The sequence below is a fragment of the Podarcis cretensis genome (assembly GCF_951804945.1).
Source record: "Podarcis cretensis genome assembly, chromosome: 2".
Lineage (NCBI taxonomy): Eukaryota > Metazoa > Chordata > Lepidosauria > Squamata > Lacertidae > Podarcis > Podarcis cretensis.
In genome coordinates this window covers 36,256,993-36,281,835 of record NC_137171.1, presented here as the reverse complement: position 1 = coordinate 36,281,835, position 24,843 = coordinate 36,256,993, and the positions used below count along the sequence as shown (strand labels likewise).

Genomic DNA, 24,843 nt, shown 5'->3' with positions numbered 1-24,843 from the left:
CCACCATGGCTGTGCTCTCCCTCCACCGTTGGAAGCAGCGATGCTTCTGAATACCAGTTACTGGAAACCACAGGAGGAGCGAGTGCTTGTGGGTTTCCCACAGGCATCTGGTTGGACTCCACGAGAACAGGATGCTGGTCTAGATGGGCCAGTGGCTCTTCCGATGTTCTCTGTTGAATTGGTGCAGTGCAGGCATGACTTTCCCATCTCAGTGAGAGCCAAACTAGGGGAAATGTTGGTAGAGTGAGTCAACTCGAAAGAAAGAATGCAGCCAAGGAGATCAAATCAAGGCTGCATTCCTGAGGGAACAGGGTTTAACCCTTTGTGCCGGTGCCATTTCCCACTCTTTAAGATCGTTTTCGCAGCAGCAGTTCTTTGCTCCACAGCAAGAAAATATGCATGTACCCTCCACACCATGGGAGGTTAACACTAAGGAAACAGTTCAAGGGGAAAGATTAACCCCCCTCTCTTTCTCTCATCCAGTTTTCCTAGCTAAGTTTATCTTCTAAAAATAAGGGAAGCCACATCATGAATCTGCTAACCTCTTCTCCAGTTTGGCCCTGTGATTGAGGCCTGGGTGATGTTAATATTGTGTCTTTTGAACTTGACTTGAAATGTGCAAAGAAATTAAAATTATGGGTTTTAAAAATTTATATTTCAGTCACATTGATAAAATTCTTTATATTTATGAAAAGCAAAGAACAAGAGAAGCTTAGTTTTGTTACATACATTTTGTAACTTTCAAAAGTTATTGGGGACAGATAAAGCAGAATAGACATTGTTTTTGCATTTAAATGAAACTAATTGATAATAAAAGATTTGTTTTATGAGCCTGAGTTTGAAACAGTACACAAAAAGAGGTGAAGTAGATCTGATTGACTAAACTCAAGTTTTTAAAAGTGAAACAATTGCAACTGTCTAGCCTAAATGCAGTTTCATTGTTTCTAATGTCTTAAGAGTTATGATAACTGTTTGCCAAATTTTGCTGATGACTGGCAATCAATAGGCAGAGTCAATACAAATAAGGATTAGGAAAGTAATGCATGACCTCAGAATAGAGAAATAGAAATTGGATGAAATTTGATAGTGCAGAGTGTAAGGTCATGTAGTTGGGGACTAGTAATAAGCACTTCTGCCGTCTCCTGTGGGCTCATCAGCTAGCAGCAGAATTGCCCAGGGAGGGATGGGAGGCGACTTAGGGGATTGCACAATGACCAAATGACAGAAAATGATGCAGCTACAAAGGACACAGGTTTGTAGCAAGTAAGGCTTTCTAATAATAGGTGCTAAGTAAATATTAAGGCCTTGGTGGGACTGACCTGGAATAAAACATGCAATTTATCTCTCCTGTTCAAGGAAGGTAACGGAAAAGCTGCAACAAAAGCACTTTAAACACACACACACACACACACACACACACCCCAAAACCTCAAGATGGGAGATATATTTGGTTTGGCAAAAAAAAGCCGAGAGCAGGAGAGGGCTGTCCTTTGACACGGAGGTATTACTACATTAGAGATAATTACACTTTTGAATGATAGAAAAGCTGCGTGCACTATGCAAATACAGTGGTACTTTGGGTTAAGAACCTAATTCGTTCTTGAGGTCCGTTCTTAACCTGAAACTGTTCTTAACCTGAAGACCACTTTAGCTAATGGGGCCTCACACCGCCGCTGCACGATTTCTGTTCTCATCCTGAAGCAAATTTCTTAACCTGAGGTAATATTTCTGCATTAGCGGAGTCTGTATCCTGAAGTGTATGTAATCTGAAGCGTATGTAACCTGAGGTACCACTGTAGTAAACTGTTGTTGCTCTCTTATCCTCAGGTGATAAAGGATATGGTTTGATTGATCTCCTGATAGCATGTGTGTGATGAATCTATTGCAGTTATGAACATGTTAGAGTAGACCAGGCACGTCCAACTTCCAAGAGACTGCAGTCTATTCCCACTATAAAAAAAACTGGCAGTGATCTACCCATTAGATTGACCAGAGCTGCTGCTTTTTCTTTTTCTTTTTTGAAGGGGGGTGGTCAGGATACCAGGAACGACCAGGGACATCCTGCGATTGACCGGTATATCGCAATCGGCGGTTGGACAGGCCAGGAGTAGACTGATTCAGGTGTCATGTAGAAACCATACTTTTAACTATGTGGTCAAAGTGTTCTGCCTGTTCATGTTCCCCCTTTCCCCTCATATGCCAAGTTCCCTCAGTTTGGGAAAACAGACCATAATTTGCCATAGCTGAAATGAAGTTAGCAAGCTCATTGTTTGGCTACCAAATCTGTAATGCATAAATTTGCTCCACTTTGAAAAAGGAAGCATTTCATAAGATTCCTCTTAAGTTTTCCACCCTTTTTTTTCTATACTGGGCTTGGGCAACAAAGGGTAGCATACAGAAAGGAGAAAGTATGCAATTCTGCTGAAGTGTCTGCTGTACTTTCAGATTGACTTTCTCATGGTCCTGTTGTTTAAGTATGTGAAGCTTTGCACAGTGTAGTGCACCCCACTAGCAACCTGATACTTAGAGTCAGCTGGGTAGATGCACTGCCTGCAGAGTAAAGGAGAGCACTGTTACAATTGCCCACAGTAGGCTACATGCTGCACTTTAACAGGAGGCAGTTCTTTCCTAATAGACATGCTGGCTATGAAAATTCACCACCTCAGTGATCCAGTCTACTAAATTAGATTTACATGAAGACATTGTTTCAACGGCTTTAAAAATGTACACTTGGATAGTCTCACCTTCAGTAGAAAACAGAAATTTTGTGCGTTTGTCAATATTCAGTATTTCTTAGCCTAAGTACAGTGGAACCTCAATTTTCAAGCGTCTCGGAAGTTGAACGTTTCGGCTTTCGAACACTGAATACCCAGAAGTAACTGCTTCGGTTTTCGAACAATTTTCAGAAGCCAAACGTGCCACGCGGCTTCCGTTTTGAGTTTCCCTATTGTATTGAGGCTTCTGCTTTCAGTTTTTGGTTTTCGAATGTTTTGGAAGTCGAATGGTCTTCCAGAACGGATTACATTCGAAAACCAAGGTAAGATTTTCTTTTTTTTAAAGACTTTGGGTTTTCTATGTTTTGATCACCACTATTTATGTCATACCTATGATGAATGACAGTTGAGAACAGTATACTTTCATTTCATATTATTTTTTACATAATATATTTAAAAGCAATGGTAGATATGCAATTGGTGTTCCTAGTGGCATTGAACCAGTGGAAGCATCTTCTGTGAGCATCCCCACTGGCTGGAGAGAATGAGGATTGTAGTCATATGGGGGAGCAGCAGCTTGGGAAAGGGTGCCTTATTCTGCTTTTCACCACTTGATGCAAAGATATCTCAGGTGCCTGCATTAGTTCTTCAAAGCCAGGATTGGTAGCCAGAGTAGTCTCATTTGTGGTTTATTCTAGCCTTTAAGAGCATGCAATAGCAACCAGAAGAGGCAGCCATAATTTTTTTGAAACAAATTGGGGGGGGGACACAAAAATGAGGGGACTCCCCCATTTTTCTGGTTTATTCCCAGGCTTTCACATTGCTATAAATGATGTTTAGGAGCTTAGCACTGTAAGCGTTCTCTGTTCAGTGTTGCTGCCTCTTTTCTCTTGTGCATTTCCACCCTTCAAGAGTAACTGGAAGTAGAAAAAAAGTCAGTGAAGTGTGACACCATTAAGTACCTAACAGGATAAACCTGACATAGCATATATGTCTGTCTGCAGCTTAAACATGCATAGCTCTTGTGTAATGAGAAATGAATGTGCATTGGCAAATGACAAGGGAGAAGGGGGTGGCATTGTTTCGAAGAGGGAATGTGCTTTGCTTTGAATGAATCTGAAGAATTCATTAACATAAATGCAGTAGTCAAATAATACTTCCTGGCAGATGCTTTAGAAGAATATTTAAATTATTGGACTAGTGGAGGTGGTTGTATATGAGCATGTATGCTTAGGAATTTTAGTTAAAATACGTGGCTATTCTCTGACCCTATTCTCTGCTGTAGAAAGAGGCATTGTGGTGATGTGAGAGTGGTAAAGACATTTTTCTCAAGATAGAAAAGGAAATCTGGTGCTGCTATCCAGTACAACACAATGCTGGGAAAATTTACTAAAAAAGCAAAATAATAGTGTATGAAGCTCAAAGAGACTTTTTGGTCCCAATCATTCTGTGCTCTGAGAGAGATTGTTTTCTTGAACTTCTCAGCAGATGATGGCCAATTATCTATGAGTCCCATTCCAGACAATATAGAGGTACTGCTTAGTTGAGTGGTGGTCATCCTGTTCTGCAGGTGGTGGCACTCCTCTTAAAATGATAAGGTGCGCTATTTAGGGGTGTTCATTGATCCAGCTTTGATAAGCAGGGGATCAAGAGGCCTCTGTGGCTTGGAACACATTTTAGTAGCTTAGGCTGATATACTAATTGCAGCCCTGCCTGCCTTCCATTTCTAAGGCCAATTCAAAGTGTTGGTTTTGACTTTGAAAGCCCATAACAGCTTGGGACTAGGGTACTTGAAAAGTCATCTCCTCCCATTTTCCCTTATCCAGTCTTCGAGAACGGTGTCAGATGATGATTTCAAAGTGCCACTGCAAAGTGAAGCATGATTGTTGTTGTTTAGTCGTATCCGACTTTTCGTGATCCCATGGACCAGAGCACTCTAGGCACTCCTGTCTTCCACTGCCTCCCGCAGTTTGGTCAAACTCATGCTGGTAGCTTCGAGAACACTTTCCAACCATCTCGTCCTCTGTCGTCCCCTTCTCCTTGTGCCCTCCATCTTTCCCAACATCAGGGTCTTTTCCAGGGAGTCTTCTCTTCTCATGAGGTGGCCAAAGTATTGGAGCCTCAGCTTCACGATCTGTCCTTCCAGTGAGCACTCAGGGCTGATTTCCTTCAGAATAGAGAGGTTTGATCTTCTTGCAGTCCATGGGATTCTCAAGTGTCTCCTCCAGCACCATAATTCAAAAGCATTAATTCTTTGGCCATCAGCCTTCTTTATGGTCCAGCTCTCGCTTCCATACACCACTACTGGGAAAACCATAGCTTTAACTATACAGACCTTTGTTGGCAAGGTGATGTCTCTGCTTTTTAAGATGCTGTCTAGGTTTGTCATTGCTTTTCTCCCAAGAAGTAGGCGTCTTTTAATTTCGTGACTGCTGTCACCATCTGCAGTGATCATGGAGCCCAAGAAAGTAAAATGTCTCACTGCCTCCATTTCTTCCCCTTCTATTTGCCAGGAGGTGATGGGCCCAATGGCCATGATCTTCATTTTTTTGATGTTGAGCTTCAGACCATATTTTGCTCTCTCCTCTTTCACCCTCATTAAAAGGTTATTTAATTCCTCCTCACTTTCTGCCATCAAGGTTGTGTCATCTGCATATCTGAGGTTGTTGATATTTCTTCCGGCAATCTTAATTCCAGTTTGGGATTCATCCAGTCCAGCCTTTCGCATGATGAATTCTGCATATAAGTTAAATAAGCAGGGAGACAATATATAGCCTTGTCATACTCCTTTCCCAATTTTGAACCAATCAGTTGTTCCATATCCAGTTTTAACTGTAGCTTCTTGTCCCACATAGAGATTTCTCAGGAGACAGAAGAGGTGATGAGGCACTCCCATTTCTTTAAGAACTTGCCATAGTTTGCTGTGGTCAACACAGTCAAAGGCTTTTGCATATTCAATGAAGCAGAAGTAGATGTCTTTCTGGAACTCTCTAGCTTTTTCCATAATCTAGCATGATAGGTGCCCACTATGTGGAACACTATTTCAGTGATGGTGCTATGGCTATAGAATAGTCTTCCCAGGGAGGCTCAACTAGTTCCTCCTAATTTCAGCACCAGATAAAGGTCTCCACCCACTTCCAGGCATCCTAAGGTTTTTAAAGATCTCTCCTAACTTACTAATCTTTTTAGAATTGATTTAACCTTGTTGTGTTAATGTTTCATTGTTGGTTCCCCCCCTCTTTTTTTTAAAAAAAGATTGATAACAGTAAGTCATCCAGAGAGCACTTTTTGGGGGCAGCATGTAATTGTTGTAAACAAAGAAGTAAAACTTCAATCGTAACCAATTCTCACACACTATTTTTAGGCCATATGGTGTTGTAGAGTGTCTAATGCTCATAAATTAGCTTTCCGTTTATTTTAGGACCTAATAGAAGAGTATAAATATAATATCAAAGAAAATTACATGGATATGGCTCAGATTGCCAGGACTGCTTTTTTCCTTGCCTTTATATGAGTAATCTTTACTGTTTTGGTACAGAATCATGTAACATTTGTAGTTGACAGATGCTTCATAAATCAGATTTCTCTACTATTAAGTGCTATGTCATTCAAAAGGGACACTGACTGTCTTAATACTACTTCTGTCATCAACATTAGAGGTAGAGATGCTGGTGAATTGTATTTGGAACCCCGTCAAAGTTGCACTAGGCTTTTACAGGATGTTAGGTCCGACAGATTCCAGAATAACCTTTTGTGTTAATTACACAGTCTATGGCACATCAAAGACCTAATGGTAAAGAATAGCCAATCTGAAATGTGGTGGATTTTGGATCTTCCAGTCACAGAAATCTGGATTGCAGAGTGAAACCACATAGCTCCACCTTGTTTCCTAATTGAGGAGAAATTTCCCAGCACATTACTGATTTGTAAGAAGCAAAGGGCTTTCCCCTCAGTGGTAACTGGCCCATCATCTAGATCAAAATGCATTTTATAGAGTGGCTATTGATTAGTTTCTCAGACTGCATCCATGGACAGGCGGGAGCAATATAATTCAGATGTGCAAGGCAGGGATGGGTTTGGTACCTTGGTAAATAAAATTTGCAACATCATTTTGACTTCAAACTATTACTTATAATTTCTTAAAATAAAATTTAATTATAACTTGCTTTAAAAATATTTTTTTAAATCTCTGAGTGGTATACATAAAACAGTTACGTTAAAATCAACAAACATATAACTCAAGTTTTTGGCAGGCATCTGAACAAGTGCAATGAAGGAGTCTCCCTAATGTCTATAGGCAGGAGCAAGAGATGTGCAGTTCTGTGCATCAGCAGTGGTGGATACCTTCGTCTTGATGTTAAAAGGCGTGGGGGAACTTGCTAGGACTCTTAAGTTACCCCTATAATCCCACTTGCATGCAAGCAAAACATATATTCCCATAGTTTAAACAAGCAAAAATATGCATTCTGTATAATACACAGGCAGTTCAGGGCAGTAAAGCCCCATTCCTTTACACATACATATAGATTTAAGTGCTTTTAAAATATTTGCAAAATATTTTAAAATAGTTTTGCTATCCAGGAAAGAGGGAAAAGAAGTGTGGAGCTGATAATCTTGCCCTGTGACCTCACCTGCTGTGTTACCAATGAACTTTTAAGCTAGGCTAGATAACCATAAGGACTAGAAACTTGATTTAATGAAAAATGCTGAGATGATGATGCTGAATTCTGGCCCATATATTTCTACAGACACTTTTGACTGTAGTAGGAAAGCAAGGCTAGAGGGTGCCATATAGTTCTGTAAATATGAAAAAAAAAAAAACTATTCCCTATATGAATTTCCATCTGTTTACTTTTCCAAGAGTTTTTACTTCTCTTATTTCCACTAGCACATCTTCTACAGAAGAACATACAGTATTTGTAGCCCTTCCAAGAATTAAAAATAATCTCCCAGCACAGAGGCCTCTTGGACCAGTTTTGTTACGTGTGTAATCTTTAAGCATAGAACAATATGCCTTGACTGTTTTAAGTGGACTAGAAAGGGTGGGTGGGTAGGTGGGTGAGAGAGAGAGAGAGAGAGAGAACGATGGTGATTTTAAAGGAAGATATTGGTATATGGATATATAGCTGGCATCTTGATCTGAAGCTATTGCAGATAGCTGCTCCTGTGGTCTTGCTAAAAAAGTACTAAAAATGGAAAAAGCACTAGAAACATGAAGTTTCAGCTATATCTCACCTCAGGCAATTCAGTTTTGTTTGGGAGTCCTGGGAATTTTGCCTGGAATCGGAATTGTACAATAAGCAGTTTTTACAGCTTTCAGTCCCTTTATTGTTCCATTCTCTGATATTTCATTATTTATATTGTACTTGACTCTTGTCTTGACACTGAAAGTAAATGCAGCTTTTCTGCACAAAAGCGTGCGAGCCATTTTGATTGCAAAATGTTCTCATCTATCCTCCGCCAGTTTCCTTGTGGAGAATTGCATCTCTAGAATGCAGAGCAATGTGGCTGCTGAGGTATTCAGTGCGGCAGGTGTGCTGTGTACAGCTCAGCTTGGCTTATGCATATCTTTGAAAATGTCTCTTCCCAAACCCATCCCTCCACCACAGCTCATGCATCACTGTAAAGGAGAGGGAGTTAAAACTGTTTCAGTGAATAGAAATTGCAGCCGAGTTTTCCAGCATGATGCAGTGATGCTGCATTGTCCCTGTAGCTTTCACACACTCCTTCTGCATTGTGAGCGATGGGAGTGGCTCTTCTGTTTATCAGGGAAATTAAATGCATGCCTTGGGTACACACAGTGCAACTGGATTTCAGGGAAGTGTCATCTTCCATGCTTGATATGAAGACTTAGTGAGACTTAGATTATTTCTTGCATGCCTAAGAGTCAAGTGTGATTTTGAATTCAGCATCTAACCAAATAACTATTGCTGCCTTGAAATATTTAGCAGACCAGCACAACCTCAGGGTGCAATGCTGTGCACATTGAACTGAGCCCAATCTTGTGGATATCTTTGCTTGGTATGTTGTGCAAGTGTACATGATGGTACATTAAGGAAACCTCACAAAAAGATCTATCCCATGAGACAGTGTTTTGTAATTATAGGAGCATTGGACCTGGAGACACAGATCCTTGGCTAACTGAAATATATTACTCTGCTTCTTTGCGATCTTCATCTACAAACTATATGTGGGCACAATTCAAGGTTATTGTTATTGCTTTTAAAGTTATAAATAGATTGTAACTTGGACAGTTCTATCTCATACTCTCCAATCTGTATTGGAGATCCTGCTCCAGATTTTCCTGCTGGCTGAAATGGAGTGGATAAGCTTACTGGGGCAAGGTCTCTTCAATATTTCAAGGAGGCCTAAATGACCCCTTTATTTTCATCCCACCATTTCATTAAAGACATAGGTTTTTAGGGAGACTTGGGTAGAGGCTGAGAGGACCCAATCCAATTATCTGCTGTGCTGCAGGTGAACCTCATTATTCTGCTGACTGCACAGCTAGAGATTCACTATCAGCATAGCTTTGCAGTATACAGTTAATCCTGGTGCTTTCTGAGATGCATAAAGCTTGCAGTGACACCTATGTGTTTCTCAAAACCAGCCAGCTGATTATCTCTAAACTGCCAAGAAGACTTGAGAATGCTGTTGAATGCAATGAGAGCTTGTGTTTCCCTCATGCTAAATAATACCCTGCTGTTGTTGTTGTTATGGTTGTTAGACAAACTAAGAAAATATTGCAGACAAGCATTGCGCTGCCAAGGTGAGAATGGAGCCCTTCTAGCTATAGATTTTTAGTGAGCTGAAAAGGAGGATACATAAGACGGTGTTGGAAGGGAGGCAACCGAATGTGCTGACTAGGGCAGAAGCGTGAGTCTGTTGTAAAGAAAGGGTTGTGTGGCGGGCATGATCAAGTTTAGTGAGGTGAGCATTTATCTATAGAGCTGCTATTTCACATTTCTGCAGGTGTTCATAATGCAGATGCTGTATCATAGTGTTGATTGTCACTGAGTGCAAGCTCAGTGGGAGGACGAGTGGTTTGAAAATGCTCTTTATTGCCATCACAACTGATAGCCTTTTCTTAGACAGAATGACTTGGCCATCAAGTACCCTTTGCTTTGATCTGCTTGTTCATTTGACAGATCAATAATATTTGAATTGCACAGCATATTTTGAATAAAACACCTATCTCTTACTTTTTGTGCATGCATGTCTGTAGTGCCTTGGCGGCGGCATTATTATTATTATTATTATTATTATTATTATTTATTACTTTAGATTTGGCACAATATGTTGTGGAAATGGCTTTGCTGCAAAAACAATCTGGAGATAGAGGCACATCTGATCAAGCAAGCATGCATACCATTTTACAGTGGTACCTCAGGTTAGATACGCTTCAGGTTACAGACTCCACTAACCCAGAAATAGTACCTCGGGTTAAGAACTTTGCTTCAGGATGAGAACAGAAAGCATGTTGTGGCGGCGCAGCGGCAGTGGGAGGCCCCATTAGCTAAAGTGGTGCTTCAGGTTAAGAACAGTTTCAGGTTAAGAATGGACCTCCGGAACAAATTAAGTACGTAACCAGAGGTACCACTGTATATGCAGTAGTCCTAGAATCTTACTCTTAACCCACACACTCCAAACTAGCACTGTCAATTACTACTTGTTGTGTGAGCCACATTCCTCTGTGCTTTGAAATGTCTCTGCTCTGGGCAGAGGTACAACAAATTTCTCTCTGCTAATCAGAATGGCCCGTGTAGTTTTTTTCTAAGGAATCTAATAGAGAGCAAGATTTCTACTACATTTCTAGTAGTAAATGCTATGTAGTGATACTCATTCCAGATACAAAGAGCAGCCTGAAGTTCCATTTTTGATGCTAACAATACTAATAACTGGATGGGAAAAGTTCAGAGAACCTATTTATGCAAGTCTGAGCTTTTGGAAGAAAGGTGGGATACAAGTAAACAAAATTAAATGATGGAATAACAAAATAAAACCCCATATAGTCTTGTCTTGTTGCCATGTCCATCACTAAAGTGGAATTATGAACACCAGCAGCATTGTATGAATGTACAGATAATTACTTCATTGTGCTGCTACAGCTTATATTGGTACAAAATGTGTGTGTACACACACACATTATACGTGTAAAAATTTTAAAAATACCAACCTGGTAGTCCACTTGATTCAAAATCAGGTTGTACATATGAAGGTATGGTGAGGATCCATCTTAATTATCTTCTCTCTCTTTTGTCTTTTCCCCACCACCTCCCTCTCAGCTGAAGCTTGAAGACCGGTCAGTGGTACCTCGGGATGTTGTCAGGCACATGGGCTCACGGGTAAGTGCTGTTTTGTGTATGGACGCGAGAAACCAACGCCTAGTGTTTCAGTAGTAAATTTTGCATAGTCTGAATCTGCAACATAGGAAATACTTGGCTTTGAATGTGATCGGACTGTATTGTCAAATTCATTTGCTGTGTTTCAAGCATGGCATTCTATAGAATCAAATGCGGTGTCTTAACACATTACAGCAAAAGCTGCAGCCAAAGCCAGCCACATTAATATGCATCTTGCGCGTTGAACCTTTTGGCCAGAATAGCAGTGTCAGCATTGGAGGTGCATTGCTGTAAGCCTTTCCAAATGACGCTGTGGCTCAGATGTTGATTTCTGCAGAGAGCAGTTTGCACCATTACTCAGAGTCCTGGAACAAATGTAGCTATAAAATGAAAAAGTAGATTTAATGGTACTCTTTCAGTTTGTGTCCGATCAGTAGCCTTATTCAGGATTTAGTAAACACTCTTGTTCTCTTTTCCATGGCAAGATGTAAGCGTGAAATCCTGAATCGGGGGTTTGATGGATTCTTAACTCAATATCAAACTCAATATTGAAAATGCATCTGGATTGGGTGAGGGCAATTAGGGGTGACACCAAGGGACACAATACACCTTGCAGCTAATTTGCACAGTTCAGTTTCACATTCAGTTGCCTTGCATGAACACTGAGGGTACCAAACACTAACCAGTGTTTGTTATTCTCATGGTGGAGATGCCTTGTGAACTGTTGAAGAGGGATTCAACACTCTCAGCCTTGTTTTGTCACCCCAGTTCAGACGTATGAAGTTAAATATTCTTGCCATCATAATTTTTTTTAAAGACATGCAACACAGTGTTTAGATGAAGAAGAGAACAATACATGTGCTAGGATGCTTGGGTATGCCTGTACTTGCCAAAACAAGTGATGTGTAGTAGCTAACATTGGAAACACTCTTCCTGGAACCCTTTTTGATATTTCTTTCAACTGCTTTTGGTGATCATGAGAATTTCTGAACCCCAACTGATTTAAAGCCCCCCGTCCCAGCGCCTGCCAACCTAGCAGTTCGAAAGCACCTCCGGGTGCAAGTAGATAAATAGGGACCGCTTACCGGCGGGAAGGTAAACGGCGTTTCCGTGTGCGGCTCTGGCTTGCCAGAGCAGCGATGTCACGCTGGCCACGTGACCCGGAAGTGTCTCCGGACAGCGCTGGCCCCTGGCCTCTTAAGTGAGATGGGCGCACAACCCCAGAGTCTGTCAAGACTGGCCCGTACGGGCAGGGGTACCTTTACCTTTACCTTTAACTCATGGTTATGTTGCAGTTAGCACTTTTGTGTGTATTGATTGCGTTCTCAGTGGCTGCAAGATATTCTATACAGGGAATGACAAGTATATTACCTTTTTAAGAAACAAAATTCAAAGCATTATGTTGGTAGCATCATCCAAATGTACCTTGCCACCTCAGACCATAAGCTGGCCTTGGTCATTTTTAAAAGGGGAGAGCAAGACACTTGAAGAATGGGAGAAGGAAAAGAGTGGCATACATATAACAAAATAGCTTGTACTTCTCTGAATCACGGTCCTGACTTGTATTACAAGTTAATGCAGGTTAATATGCCAGTTGACCTGTATTACAGTCATACCTCGGGTTAAACGTGCTTCAGGTTGAACGTTTTCAGGTTACGCTCCGCAGCGACCCAGAAGTAATGGAGCGCTTTACTTCCAGGTTTCGCTGCTTGCACATGCGCAGATGCTCAAAATGACATCACGCGCATGCGCGGAAGCAACAAATCACGACCCAGAGAGGCGGGTTGCATTCGCTTCAGGATGCGAACGGGGCTCCAGAACAGATCCCGTTCGCATCCAGAGGTACCACTGTACAAGTTAAAAGCCCAGCATTGGGAGTCTACTCATTTCCCAGAAACTCAGAGCGTTCCACACCCCACCCCACGGGCATGTAATGTCCAAAGACTTTCTGGGCCACACTAGTTCATAAAGGTTTTACTCTTCCCCTTTGGAGTCCTCCTTCTGGATGAACAAAGACGCCTATTTAGCAATGAGAGCAATTTTAAAAATGTGTTTCAGCAGTAGGTGGAGGAAGGGAGAAAAGCATCATCATATGGTTAGTGAGCTAATTCGTATATTATAAAGCACCTACCCTCCAAAGTGTGTGTGTCTATGTGTGTTTCCATTAATAGACCCTGATGTTTGGGAACAGCTACAGAACCCAGCCATCAGCTGCATTTTGTAATGGACTATGCTCATTAATAAATAAAAATAGGTTATTACAGCAGCTGCCAGTTGACTAAGAATTAGTTGAGTTATGAGTTAATGATGCATCTGGGTTCATATCCTCTTCCCCAGCAAGCCAAACAGTATGCAGGCACAATTGAGCTTTTCTTTACAGGCTCAAAGCGACACAATAAACAAGGCTTATTTATTAATTAATACTTTGCTCTGATATTTGTTCTGCAGATAGCGGGCAAAATATCTGACATTTCTACAGCATATTTCAAGTGTTTGAAAGAGCACGATACCTGAATATTGTTACATTAGTCTTATCCCCACATTGCAATATAGTGAGGTTGAGAGAATGCTGACTTTCTACAGAAATTACCACATTACTTTCGTTCGGCTTGTGGGTAAAATGAAGAGACCAGTCTTGGTCTGAGAGCTTACTTATTAGGCAGTTACCATCTAGATTAGCAAGCAAACTATCTGATGATGTACAGGGGTCCCCAACTTGCAGGGAAAGGAACCTGTAATGGTTCTAGGGGTTGCTTGTGCATAAATTGGCGCCACGTTTGGCTGGGTTACCTGGGTGAACCCTTTCTGTCCGGACAGCCACGCACCCATGGCTGTCTCAATCGCTGGCAGAATCCGTCAGTGGGCGTTTCTTGAACTTCTTCCAGCAAAGAAGCTCTTTGACGCCTAGTCTCCGCCTACTCTCCCTGCGCGGAAGCCTTCTGCGCAGGGAGGGTGTGGGCAGCGGAGGACCCGTGCTCTCCCCGCTGGTCTCCGGCGAGGAGTAATGGAGCCACCTCGCCGATTCCCCCATCTGCCCCCCTTCTCCACTGGTGCTACGCTGATTTCCTTCCCCAGAAGATGGGCTGCCTCTCTCCCTCCTGGGACGCTCTCCGGAATCCCTCTGGAGCCCTCCCTCTCCCTCTGGCTCCGATGGCAGTTCCCTGACAGAACCTATATAAACTGGGTTCCAAAGAAGGTTGACAGGAGGTCAAGCAGGCAAAGAATGCGGACTCAATAATTCTCTCAAGAAAGAAGGCATAAAAGGGACTCTGTTTTTTGCTTTTTTTCTTGGGTCTTGAATTCGTGTTCTACTGATAAATAGCAGGTGAAACTCTCAGGGCTGTCTGTTTCTGCACAGCTTGTGTGTCCTGCAGTTGAAAAACCTTTCGTTCACCTTTCCAGGACAGCCAGTGTGGAACAGTAATTGATGTGAATATAGAGTGTGCCGTAAAACTGGTGGGGACCAACTGTATCCTTTATCCGGTCAACAGCAAAGATCTTCAGAATATCTGGGTGAGTGTGTTTAAAACTACTTATCCTCACACAGCATGAAAGCTAACAACTTAACAGATTTAATCAGGAACAGGCAGGGATGATGTTACATCCCCTGATGTGAGTGGTTTCTTTTAACAAGACTAGAGTCTTCTCTGAAGAGAGTAATGCTTCTAAGCCCTACAAGAGATGCAATTCAGAGACCTGAAGGACTGCTTACTTCCACATAAACTTGTCTGCACATTAAGATGTTAGTTGTAAGGCATTTCCCTGGATTCTCTTATATGGATTATGACCTTTTTGGTTGTAGTATCTTGACTCTGGGAAGCCTTTCCTGGGGCCAAGCAAACCTAATTTGTCTGGTACTATAAAGACAAAGTAAAAGCCCTTAAAAACTAATCCCAGTTTGTAACTGGCTTAGTTCTCTACTCTGACTTAATTTTAAGGAGTTCCTTATCTCCTGTCATACTTTCTAATTGTTTTTAATTGTTAATCTCTGTAAACTGCTGCCCTGGAACTTTTAATATTGAAGGGTGGTATATAAATATTTGAAGTAAATGATGCAATATTTGCATTACGGCCACACTAGTTCTTTTCTGAATACGTTGCTAGCTTCTGTCAGACTGAGCAAAGGCTTAGTCTATAACAAATGGGGTGAGAAGTTTCTGCATAGTGATTAGCTGGGATGATCACTTGATCAAGGCAGTCCCACGGCAACAGCGTGATCCTGAGCTGCAGTACAGTTAAAACATGGTGTTAGTAAAATCTTTAAAGGAACAAAGTATGTACATAAAAAATGTACAGGAACTGGCTGCCTGTAACTTCTGAGTTCATTTGTTCATTCTAGATATTTCCTACCTTTATTTCATTTTTTACTGTTTTTGTCACAGGGGGCCGGGAATGGGTCTACAAAATGGTTTTGGCTATAGTCTGAAACCTTCCCAAACGAATATAAATATTTCTGCTGGCATTCTTAACAAGGCAGAGAGATGCAACTCTGAATTGATTGTAAGAAAGAATGGCAGTTGCGCTTCCTCAATCACTTAACTGTGATTGTGAGATTATCCTTGAGTTTACCCAGTGTACTTGATATGTTACTGTTCATCTTTGCCATGAAATTTGTCAGTAACACACTTTTCCATCTACCCAATCTTGTAGTATGGTGGGGTGGTGGAAAAACCTATTTCAGTAACCTGGGAAATGTACAAGTGTTAAATTCTTTTATATTCCGGGTGTACCCTAATCCTGAACATCAGTTCATTTTATTCCATGAGCTGAACAACGTTATCTAGTTGTGACTAAATGAACCAAGCAAGCAGGCATCATAACTTTCTTCTACCCCTCAGCCTTTCATGTACGGTGACTGCATTGCCTATGACTGGTGGCTTGGAAAAGTGTATGATTTAAAGAACCAAATCATCTTGAAGCTCTCCAATGGTGCCAGGTATGTCTGTTGCTTCTGTTACAGAGCATGCTTTTAATTTCTTGGCTGAGTAAATGTAAGCCAGCCTTCCCATATTTTTTAATTGTTATTATTTCAACTGTCTTTGGCTATACTGGCTTGAGCTGATGAGAGTTGTAATCCAAAACAACTGGAGGGGGCACCGGGTTGGGGAAGGGTGGCAGATTTCAGCTATCATCCTGTGCACCTTGACTTCATGGGACAAGTCCCATTAAACTTGATAGAACATCTGCGTAAACACTCACAGGACTGGGCAGTTATATTGCTATGCTTGTGTGCTCAGCCATGCAGACAAGCATCTGAGCCCCCCCCCCAAAAAAAAGAGACTGGGTCTCCGGACTCAGGTAGTTTGGTATGAGAAGGGATGCTGCAACAAATACCCAGGTCCCACATCTTTAACACATAAAGCCTTTAATGTTAGCACCTTGAATTTGATCCAGTAAGATATAGGCCAGGTATGAATACCTTGATTTGGTCAGTGAACCTGATCAGTATCTCCCCATTCTTCACATGTGTAGCCCAACTTCGACAGCTAGGCAGAACCACCCACCAGGAATCATCTGATGTCACAATGGCAACAGGTGATTGACACCAGACAAAGCTCAAAGCAGGTTGCTGCGACTGTCCATCAGCTGATCGTTGGTGACAGGGAGCCCCTTTGGAGTCTCTGCAGGGGGGCAAAATGTTCCTAAAAATTGAGCATTTTGCCTTCTGTGGAGAAAGCAGTTTTCACCTTCAAAATGCTTCCTCCATTGGTTTGAAGAAAACTGCCTTCTCTGGAAAGAAAAAAAGCTCAGTTTTTAAACTGATTTTTTTTTTCTCCAGAGAAAGCAGTTTGCATTCAAAGCATTGGAGGAATCACTTTGAATCTAAGCTGCTTCCTGCAGTCCCCTCGACAGCACTAAGGAGATTCAAAAAAAAGGGGGGGGACCTCCCTTTCACAGCCAATTCCAGTTGATTGTTGAAGCTTTGGCCATGCAGGGCTTTCTTCAAGCACAGACAATCAGCTGATAATGGGGGGCGTCAAAGTACATGACACAGGACTTTGCAGGTACCACCAATTAGCCGAGCCCCCTTTTGATCCAGCTACAGCTTTACTGGTCCTACACCTGATGTCATATATTACATCAGGCAAAGGGCAGATAAGTGAGGCTTGGGCAAAAGGGACTGGTGGACCTAATTAGGCTTTGCAGACTGCAGCTTCCTCACCCCTAATATATAGGCTGCCTATGCAAATCCTACAAAATTGTCATAGGGAAAATAATAATAATAATAATAATAATAATAATTATTATTATTATTATTATTATTATTATTATTATTATTTTATACCCCGCCCTTCCCGGTTCAAAAACCGGGCTCAGGGCGGCTAACAACAAATTTAAAACACTTTAAAAACTTAATTATAAAAACAGCAGAAAATACAGTATAAAAACATGAATGACAATAAAATTCAAAAATCAATTAGATAATCCCTATATGATAATTTGATATGATATAATAGATAATATGATATGATATGATAGTTTGTCCCTGACCTGTAATACTTCTCAAAGCATCCCCATACCTATTCCAGGTTAAATACATTGAATAGTACTTTTAAAATGGAATGATATCCAATATCTTCCATCTGCATGGCTTAGTGTTGTTAAATCTAGATATAAGAGCATGCTAACACATATTTGCCATTAAGAAAATAGTGCTGACTCTTGCAAAATCTGTGTGTGTGTTTTTAACAATTACTGCTTTTCCTTAGGTGTTCTATGAGCACAGAGGATGCAGCAAAGCTCTATGATGTCTGTCCACATGTCAGCGACTCAGTAAGTTCCCCCTCTTTGTTAGAATAGTTCTCAGTTTGTTAGAATAGTTCTCACCTTGCCTGTTTGAAATTTCATATGTTTGGAACAATTGTTTCCACCTCTGTAAGTAGGGAAATAGAGCCACTGAATGCAAGAACTCCAGAAGTCACTGAAGATAATTCAATCATATTTTCATGGTAGATTTTCCACCTGCTGCTTGGTACTGAAGAAATTCAAATGAAACTGGGAGCTGTTAGTTTCTAGTACCTTATGATGTTTCCTCCACTATTCATTATCCTGCGTACCTAAGATTTCCCTAGATGCCTTAGAAACTGCTGTTGTGGTTGACTGTAGCAGAGAAAGAGCATTTCAGGACCAAGGAATCTTTGAACAAGTTCTGTTTGCTTAAGTACCGTATTTTTCGCTCTATAAGACGCACCAGACCACAAGACGCACCTAGTTTTTGGAGGAGGAAAACAAGAAAAAAAATATTCTGAATCTCAGAAGCCAGAACAGCAAGAGGGATCGCTGCGCAGTGAAAGCAGCAATCCCTCTTGCTGTTCTGGCTTCGGGGATAGCTGCACAACCTGCATTCACTCCATAAGACGCACACACATTTCCCCTTACTTTTTAGGAGGGAAAAAGTGAGTCTAATAGAGCAAAAAATACAGTATTTTGTTAGTGACTAGCATTGGACCGGAACACAGGAATCTCATTCCACAGGGACAAAATGTGGTCTTAATCATACCTGGCTTTGACTTGCACTTCTTTCTTGTATTGCTTCTTCTTTTCAGGGCCTCTTCTTCGATGATTCATATGGCTTTTACCCTGGGCAAGTTCTCATTGGCCCATCGAAAGTCTTCTCGAATGTGCAGTGGCTTTCAGGAGTGAAACCGGTTCTTAGCACAAAGAGCAAGTTCAGAGTGGTGGTGGAAGAGGTATGGCTCAGTCAACTTAACTATGTTAAGGGATCACTGCCTTGCCTGGAGTTTTCCGCAAAACAAGCTATATTGTGTCCTTTGAACCAAACGCGATGAAAAAATATTCTACAAAAGTTTAGGATCAATAATTGTTTTTAAATTATGTACAACTTATGAGTGAGGACCTCATCTATCATTTGTACTTTGGTTAAACTAGAAATGACCCCATTTTCACTTCCACTCCCTGACTGGTTCTTTGATTTGAGTCCCCACTCAAGCCCAGCCATGAAAAATCTGTAGGATGAAAATAGCCTTCATTTTAGATTGTATCAATGTTGGTATATGAATGGAACAATCCTCAGTAAGTGATGCCAGCTTGATAAAAAGCAGGTTTGTTTGAATTGTTTCCAAAAAGCAAATAACTGCTTCTTCATGCTATAGCTACTTAGGTCTGATACGGTTAAAAAGGTAAAGGTACCCCTGCCCGTACGGGCCAGTCTTGACAGACTCTGGGGTTGTGCGCCCATCTCACTTAAGAGGCCAGGGGCCAGCGCTGTCCGGAGACACTTCCGGGTCACGTGGCCAGCGTGACATCGCTGCTCTGGCGAGCCAGAGCCGCACACGGAAACGCCGTTTACCTTCCCGCTGGTAAGCGGTCCCTATTTATCTACTTGCACCCGGAGGTGCTTTCGAACTGCTAGGTTGGCAGGCGCTGGGACCGAGCAGCGGGAGCGCACCCCACCGCAGGGATTCGAACCGCCGACCTTTCGATCGGCAAGCCCTAGGCGCTCAGGCTTTAACCCACAGCGCCACCTGCGTCCTTCTGATACAGTTATGCAGCACCAAAGCCAAGATAATAGTCCTAGACAAACTAAAGGCATTCTGTGAGTTGGACAAAAGATACCAAAGTATGAGTGTCTTAACAACTTCAGTAACAAAATGCTACTTGATATTTAATCTCGTGAAATTTTCTAAAACCATTCTCTCCTCTCCTCTGCCTTGTTTTCCTTAGGTGCAGGTGGTGGAGTTGAAAGTGACTTGGATCACTAAAAGTTTCTGTCCTGGAGGTACAGATAGTATAAGTCCCCCACCGTCTTTAATCACCCAAGAGAACTTGTCTAGGTAAGGAGTTCTTCATATTAATACCCTAAAAGCACTCCCCCATTAAATTACTTTCTGCCAGAAGGCTGCTACCAGAAAAGCAATAGTTTACTTGGATGAAAACAAAGTTATTGCTATAGTATTTAGTGCAAACATTTGAGGTGGGATGGTGAATGATCTAATAATCTGAAATGGCATGTGTACAGCTGTTTGTGTGCTGTTACAGAGCAAAAGGACTTTAACAATCTGCTTATTTTCCTCCTGCACATTCAAACTTCATAGTATGCTTCATATAAGAGAACATTCCCCTTTGTCCTGCATTAACAAATACTTTTGCACTGTTGAATTAAGCCTAAACCCATGTAAAATGAGGAAGTACTGTTATTGTCTCCTAAACAGTTCCCCCCCCCAAAAAAAAAGTTATCATCTTGTAAGTATATGAAAGCCCCTGTAGAGGTGTCAGGCAGTGCTAGGACTTTGGGGGAAACTGTATCAGCCAGCAGTAAGGTGGTATCACGGTCACCTTGTTTTTGACAGGGTAAAGCGCCTGGGGTGCTTTGACCATGCTGAGCGGCAACTTGGAGAAAGGTGTCTCTATGTGTTTCCTGAGAAGGTGGAGCCGGCAAAAATCACATGTGAGTGCCCAGAGAGAAACTGTGTTCTGGGAGAAGGATCTGTTGCCAAAAAGGTATGTATGCTGGCATCGTTTGGCTGATAATATCAAACTGCTTCACAGAACATCAAACTTCTTTGGGAAGTTCTTTTATTCAGAATTTCTCTAGACTGTTTTGACAGTCTTGTTAAGATGATAATCCGCTGATGTGATTAAGATAATGGTAGTGAGCTTTCGGGAACTATGCACCCTTGTACTCCTTCTGCAGCCTCCTCTGTATTGAGAGCACATTTTCCCTTTCCCACACGTAAGAGAAATACTTGCACCAGTGTTGATTGCAATTAGGGCTTGAGTTGGTGCCCTGCTTAACCAATATTCTTAACCATCTTCAGGTGCCAGAAGAATACCAATTAAGTGAAGTACCTGCTTAGCCTTAACCATAATTCCATGTCTGGTGTTCATGTTTCCCTAAAATATATGTCAGGAAGGAGGCAGTGGCTCAGTGAAACTGTGTGATCCCACAGTTAAGAAAGCAAATTGCCAGTAGCACTGTGGCACAAAAGATATGATACTTGATGATCAGAGAAAATGTGAACTTGTTGAGCTGAATGGTCTATAGACAGAGAGTTGTTATGGGATGAGTTTGCCTTCATTTGGCAACTGTTGCATTCATTAGATAAGAACTGATTGAGAAGTGATTTGTAACCTCCTATGATCAATTTATGTGAAAAATATGTTAACGGGCATATGAATGTCCACCCGATTTTGATGCATTCCACTGATGGTCTCTGTCTTCAGAGTAAATCTCTGTTGATTGGCCCCTTCAGTGATCCTAAATATGAGATGGAGATTTCTTTAGAATCCACATTGCAGGTGGTTGTTTAAATTCTTTCAGAGATCTCGAGTAGAAAAAAATTCTCTCTTTTTTTAGCTTTGACCATCCAACATATTCATTCCACCGTTCTGAGACAGTGGCTCTGTTCTCATGTAATATTTATCAAACCATAACTTAGCATGAATACACAGGCTCCTTCCTGGAGAAGTCCCAGCTGCTTTGCTCCTCTTCTGGCCCTGTTTGCTACTGTTCTCAGCTAAACCACTGATATTGGCTTAGTGTGTTGTCCAAACCTGGGCTCATGATTGTCTAGAGCAAAACAAACCACCAGCCCTGGGTGTAGACAAAAAGATGGAGCCAAACCATTGCTTGGCTCAGAACAGCGCAGCAGGAGCAGAGAATTTGAAAAGCACCCACAATTGCCTCTCCGAGAGTCTGCACATTCCCACTAAGGCATGGTTTGGCTTGGTGTTATATGTGTAGCGGGGACTCAGCTATACAGCTGCAAACAGAATGTTTTACGTGTGTTTTAAGTGCATTATACAAATGTGACACTAGATGGCAATGGCAGGCTTATGGTAAATTCAATATATTTTTCAAAATGCTTTTAAAAAAGCACTTTCACAGCATTTTTTGTACGTTTCTAGATTCAACCCAGGTCAGTGGCTCTCTACAACTCACATTGCTTATTACCTACATGGGATTCGCCCCCCCCCCCCCGGAGATTATTCATTCACTTCAATGCACAGTGAGGGGGAAAGTAACTAGCTCAGAATTGTGTGTATCGATTGAATTTAACAAGCACCTCTCTTAGGTCAAGTATGAATATGCATTTGTCATGGTTTCTGTCCCTCTCCCATGCATGTTTATATTGCTTCTACCAAGTGTAGAAAGGAAACTACACAATTAAAATAATACAGCTAAGGTGTACTGTGCTAGATATAGCAGCCTCCTTCCTTTTTGAAGTACTTTTGGACCTTTCTGCTCTACTTATGTTTCAGTGAATTTATTTTTTTTCCTGCCTAGCCCGTGGATGTAGCTTCTTAATATTTACAATTGCTAAATATCTTCACTTTAATAGTCATTCAAATATATTGAGGGTTTTGGTATCTTTCCATTATCAGATGTATACCATTCTAGCAGCTACTTTTGACAGTGAAAAAGAGTTTAACATATTTGTTAATAATGAACAAAATATGGAAATTCACATATTTCTAAAGGATGCTCTTATTTAACTTGGATAGGACAGCTTATTAGCATCTTCCAGTGTCTTGTTGTAATAACGTGCTAAGTTTCATTTCTGCCCTTGTAGTTTTAGTCTATGGACAATTTACTCTAGCTGTTCATAGTGCAATTTGCTTAGCTCTGTTAGTAACAGGTAGGTCTGTGTCTCTCATTACAGTATTTCTTTAATGAGAATTGTGGGGACTACATTCCTTAATCCTGCTTGCAGATCCAACCAAGTGCAGTCTACAGGCATTCATAGTGGTTTACCATAGGCTCAATTAACCCCCTGTTTTTGTGATCTTTTTGAGGGAGGTTGTTAAGCATCTGGCAGGCCACGAAACATGGTTGTCTGTCTGCTTAGCTCACTAGTTTAGCAGCCTGCGTTAAGTGGTTTCATGTGTCACTATAGTGGTATTTTTTTCCTACAAAATCAGAATTTACTTCTAAGAAAACGGAACCAAAATTTTCTAAATCTCTCCTTTGGGTTAAAATATGAATAAGATGCAATCAAACTGTGAATCATTTCTTTGGACTTAATTTTCCTCTTTAAATATTCCCATGCTTTCATCAATAATACCAAAATTGTGGTGTTTAATATTGCAGATGGCCTGTCCTTGTTTCGTATCCAACGTAAAGCCTGAAAAGGTACTGTGCTAAACACTTATTCTGTATCTGTTTTTTAAAAGCCTTGAACTTCCTCCTGTACGGTAGCTAAGTGTCTCCAATTTCAGCATTCAAATGCCACCTTCCTCCAAAAAGGCTGTTAATATTCTAAATAGCTTATTTTTCCATGTAAACTCATCAGCAGATTTTGACATTTGTTTATCTCTTTCTAGATAAACCCACATTGCTTAAGAAGAGTCTATTTGTAGGTGTCATTCTTTTTAAGTGCCATAATTCCACCTCCAGGGAAAGGTTATCTTAACCTTTTTAAGAACAGCTTAGCCAATTCTAACTTCATTTTGTATAATTTTGATAATCTTCTAAATTAGTAATAATAAGATTCATGTCCATCCGCGTGATAGAGATATGCCAGGAGGAAAGTGCATGTTTTAACTGAAATCTGTATAATATTCATGGCAACACTTATCTCCCCACCCTGACAGAGGAGGCCCCTGCTGGTTGAGGTCATCAGGCAGAAGGGGTGTTGGCAAGTCTTGCTCCCCTGACAACAGTGCTTTGCATTTTGCTATAGAAGTAGATAATATCTTATCACCTGGAGACAGGAGCATGGCCTGCCCTTGATGATGGCAGTGTCTGGAATAATTGACATGTTTTCTCCTCTCATGGCTGCCTTAGATGCTGCTTATTTCCTTTGTTACAGAACTCATTGGGGGCAACCTAAATGGTATCCACTCCAGTTAGTGCAACTAAATATTACCATCCAGGTTTCTAAGCTCTTATTTGCTGTAGTGAGAGGATTGTAGGCATGAGGACACTTAGGGAGGGAGATGAGCATAAATGCCTCCTAAACCTGGAAGTTCTCTTGTGCAAGTACCTCCTAGGGAATTTTCTCCACATCAGGACTTACTTCTGGTTTTGAAACTTGGCAGGATATATGTGGGAACCAGTTACTAACATCTGGGTTGCGCATTTACAGGGGAGAACTGACGGTGCAGAAAAATAATGTTTAAAGTATTCCGCTTTCTGATTCTCCCCCACACATCCTCTTCTCTTTCCCCCCACCTTTTGTATTTGCAATATGAGGGAAACACAGTTGGGAACCTCACTTTTCTCTGTGTTGGTATGTGTTGACATGACAATACCCTGAATTGCCTTGTGTCAGTTATGACACATTATAGACTGTAATGAGCCCAAGGTTTTTATATTGATACTTGTCACCACAAACTAGCTGATGGGCAGTGACTTCCATCCTGCTTTCTTCAGGGATCAGCTGCAGTTCCCCATTGGAAAAGTCGGTTGCTCTTCCAATCCAGCCATGTGTATACCTGCCACACACCTGATTGCACATATAATGTCAGGTGTGGGACAAGTGAGTGCAATTTGGGGGAAATTGCCCACAGGCTGGAGGTTCTCAGTCCCTAAACTAGAGTGACAGGAGTTTCGGGGGGGGGGGTTAAATGTATAAATTGATTACTAAACTTTCTGTCGGGGTGAGTGGCTCTTGGGTGGAAAGAGAACAGAATCTGGTGGGGAGTACCGTTGTTGGGGATGGTGCTCTGCTGGCTTTGACTAATGAATAAGGTTTTAGTTTTATATTTAATCATAGCTGAATCTTTGTATTCCCTCCACGACTTAACATTAAGGTATAATGGCTTTAGATTTATTGCTATGAAGCTAGATGTAGTGTTGGGGATATGAAGTCCTCCTAGAAAAA

General features: G+C 41.3%; 1 protein-coding gene across 2 annotated transcripts in view; it reads left to right on the top strand.

Moving 5' to 3' along the window:
• UBE2O (ubiquitin conjugating enzyme E2 O) overlaps window positions 1-24,843 on the top strand; it is a 66,384-nt gene that overhangs the window by 22,973 nt on the left and 18,568 nt on the right. Inside the window, exons 2-9 of one of the 2 annotated variants that reach the window (XM_079965914.1) lie at window positions 11,000-11,059; window positions 14,459-14,569; window positions 15,895-15,992; window positions 17,767-17,830; window positions 18,604-18,747; window positions 19,742-19,851; window positions 20,368-20,518; window positions 23,109-23,150. In XM_079965914.1, the coding sequence (XP_079822040.1) occupies window positions 11,000-11,059; window positions 14,459-14,569; window positions 15,895-15,992; window positions 17,767-17,830; window positions 18,604-18,747; window positions 19,742-19,851; window positions 20,368-20,518; window positions 23,109-23,150 (780 nt within the window). The remainder of the gene's footprint in view (window positions 1-10,999; window positions 11,060-14,458; window positions 14,570-15,894; window positions 15,993-17,766; window positions 17,831-18,603; window positions 18,748-19,741; window positions 19,852-20,367; window positions 20,519-23,108; window positions 23,151-24,843) is intronic. The other variant, XM_079965913.1, reaches the window with a different exon arrangement.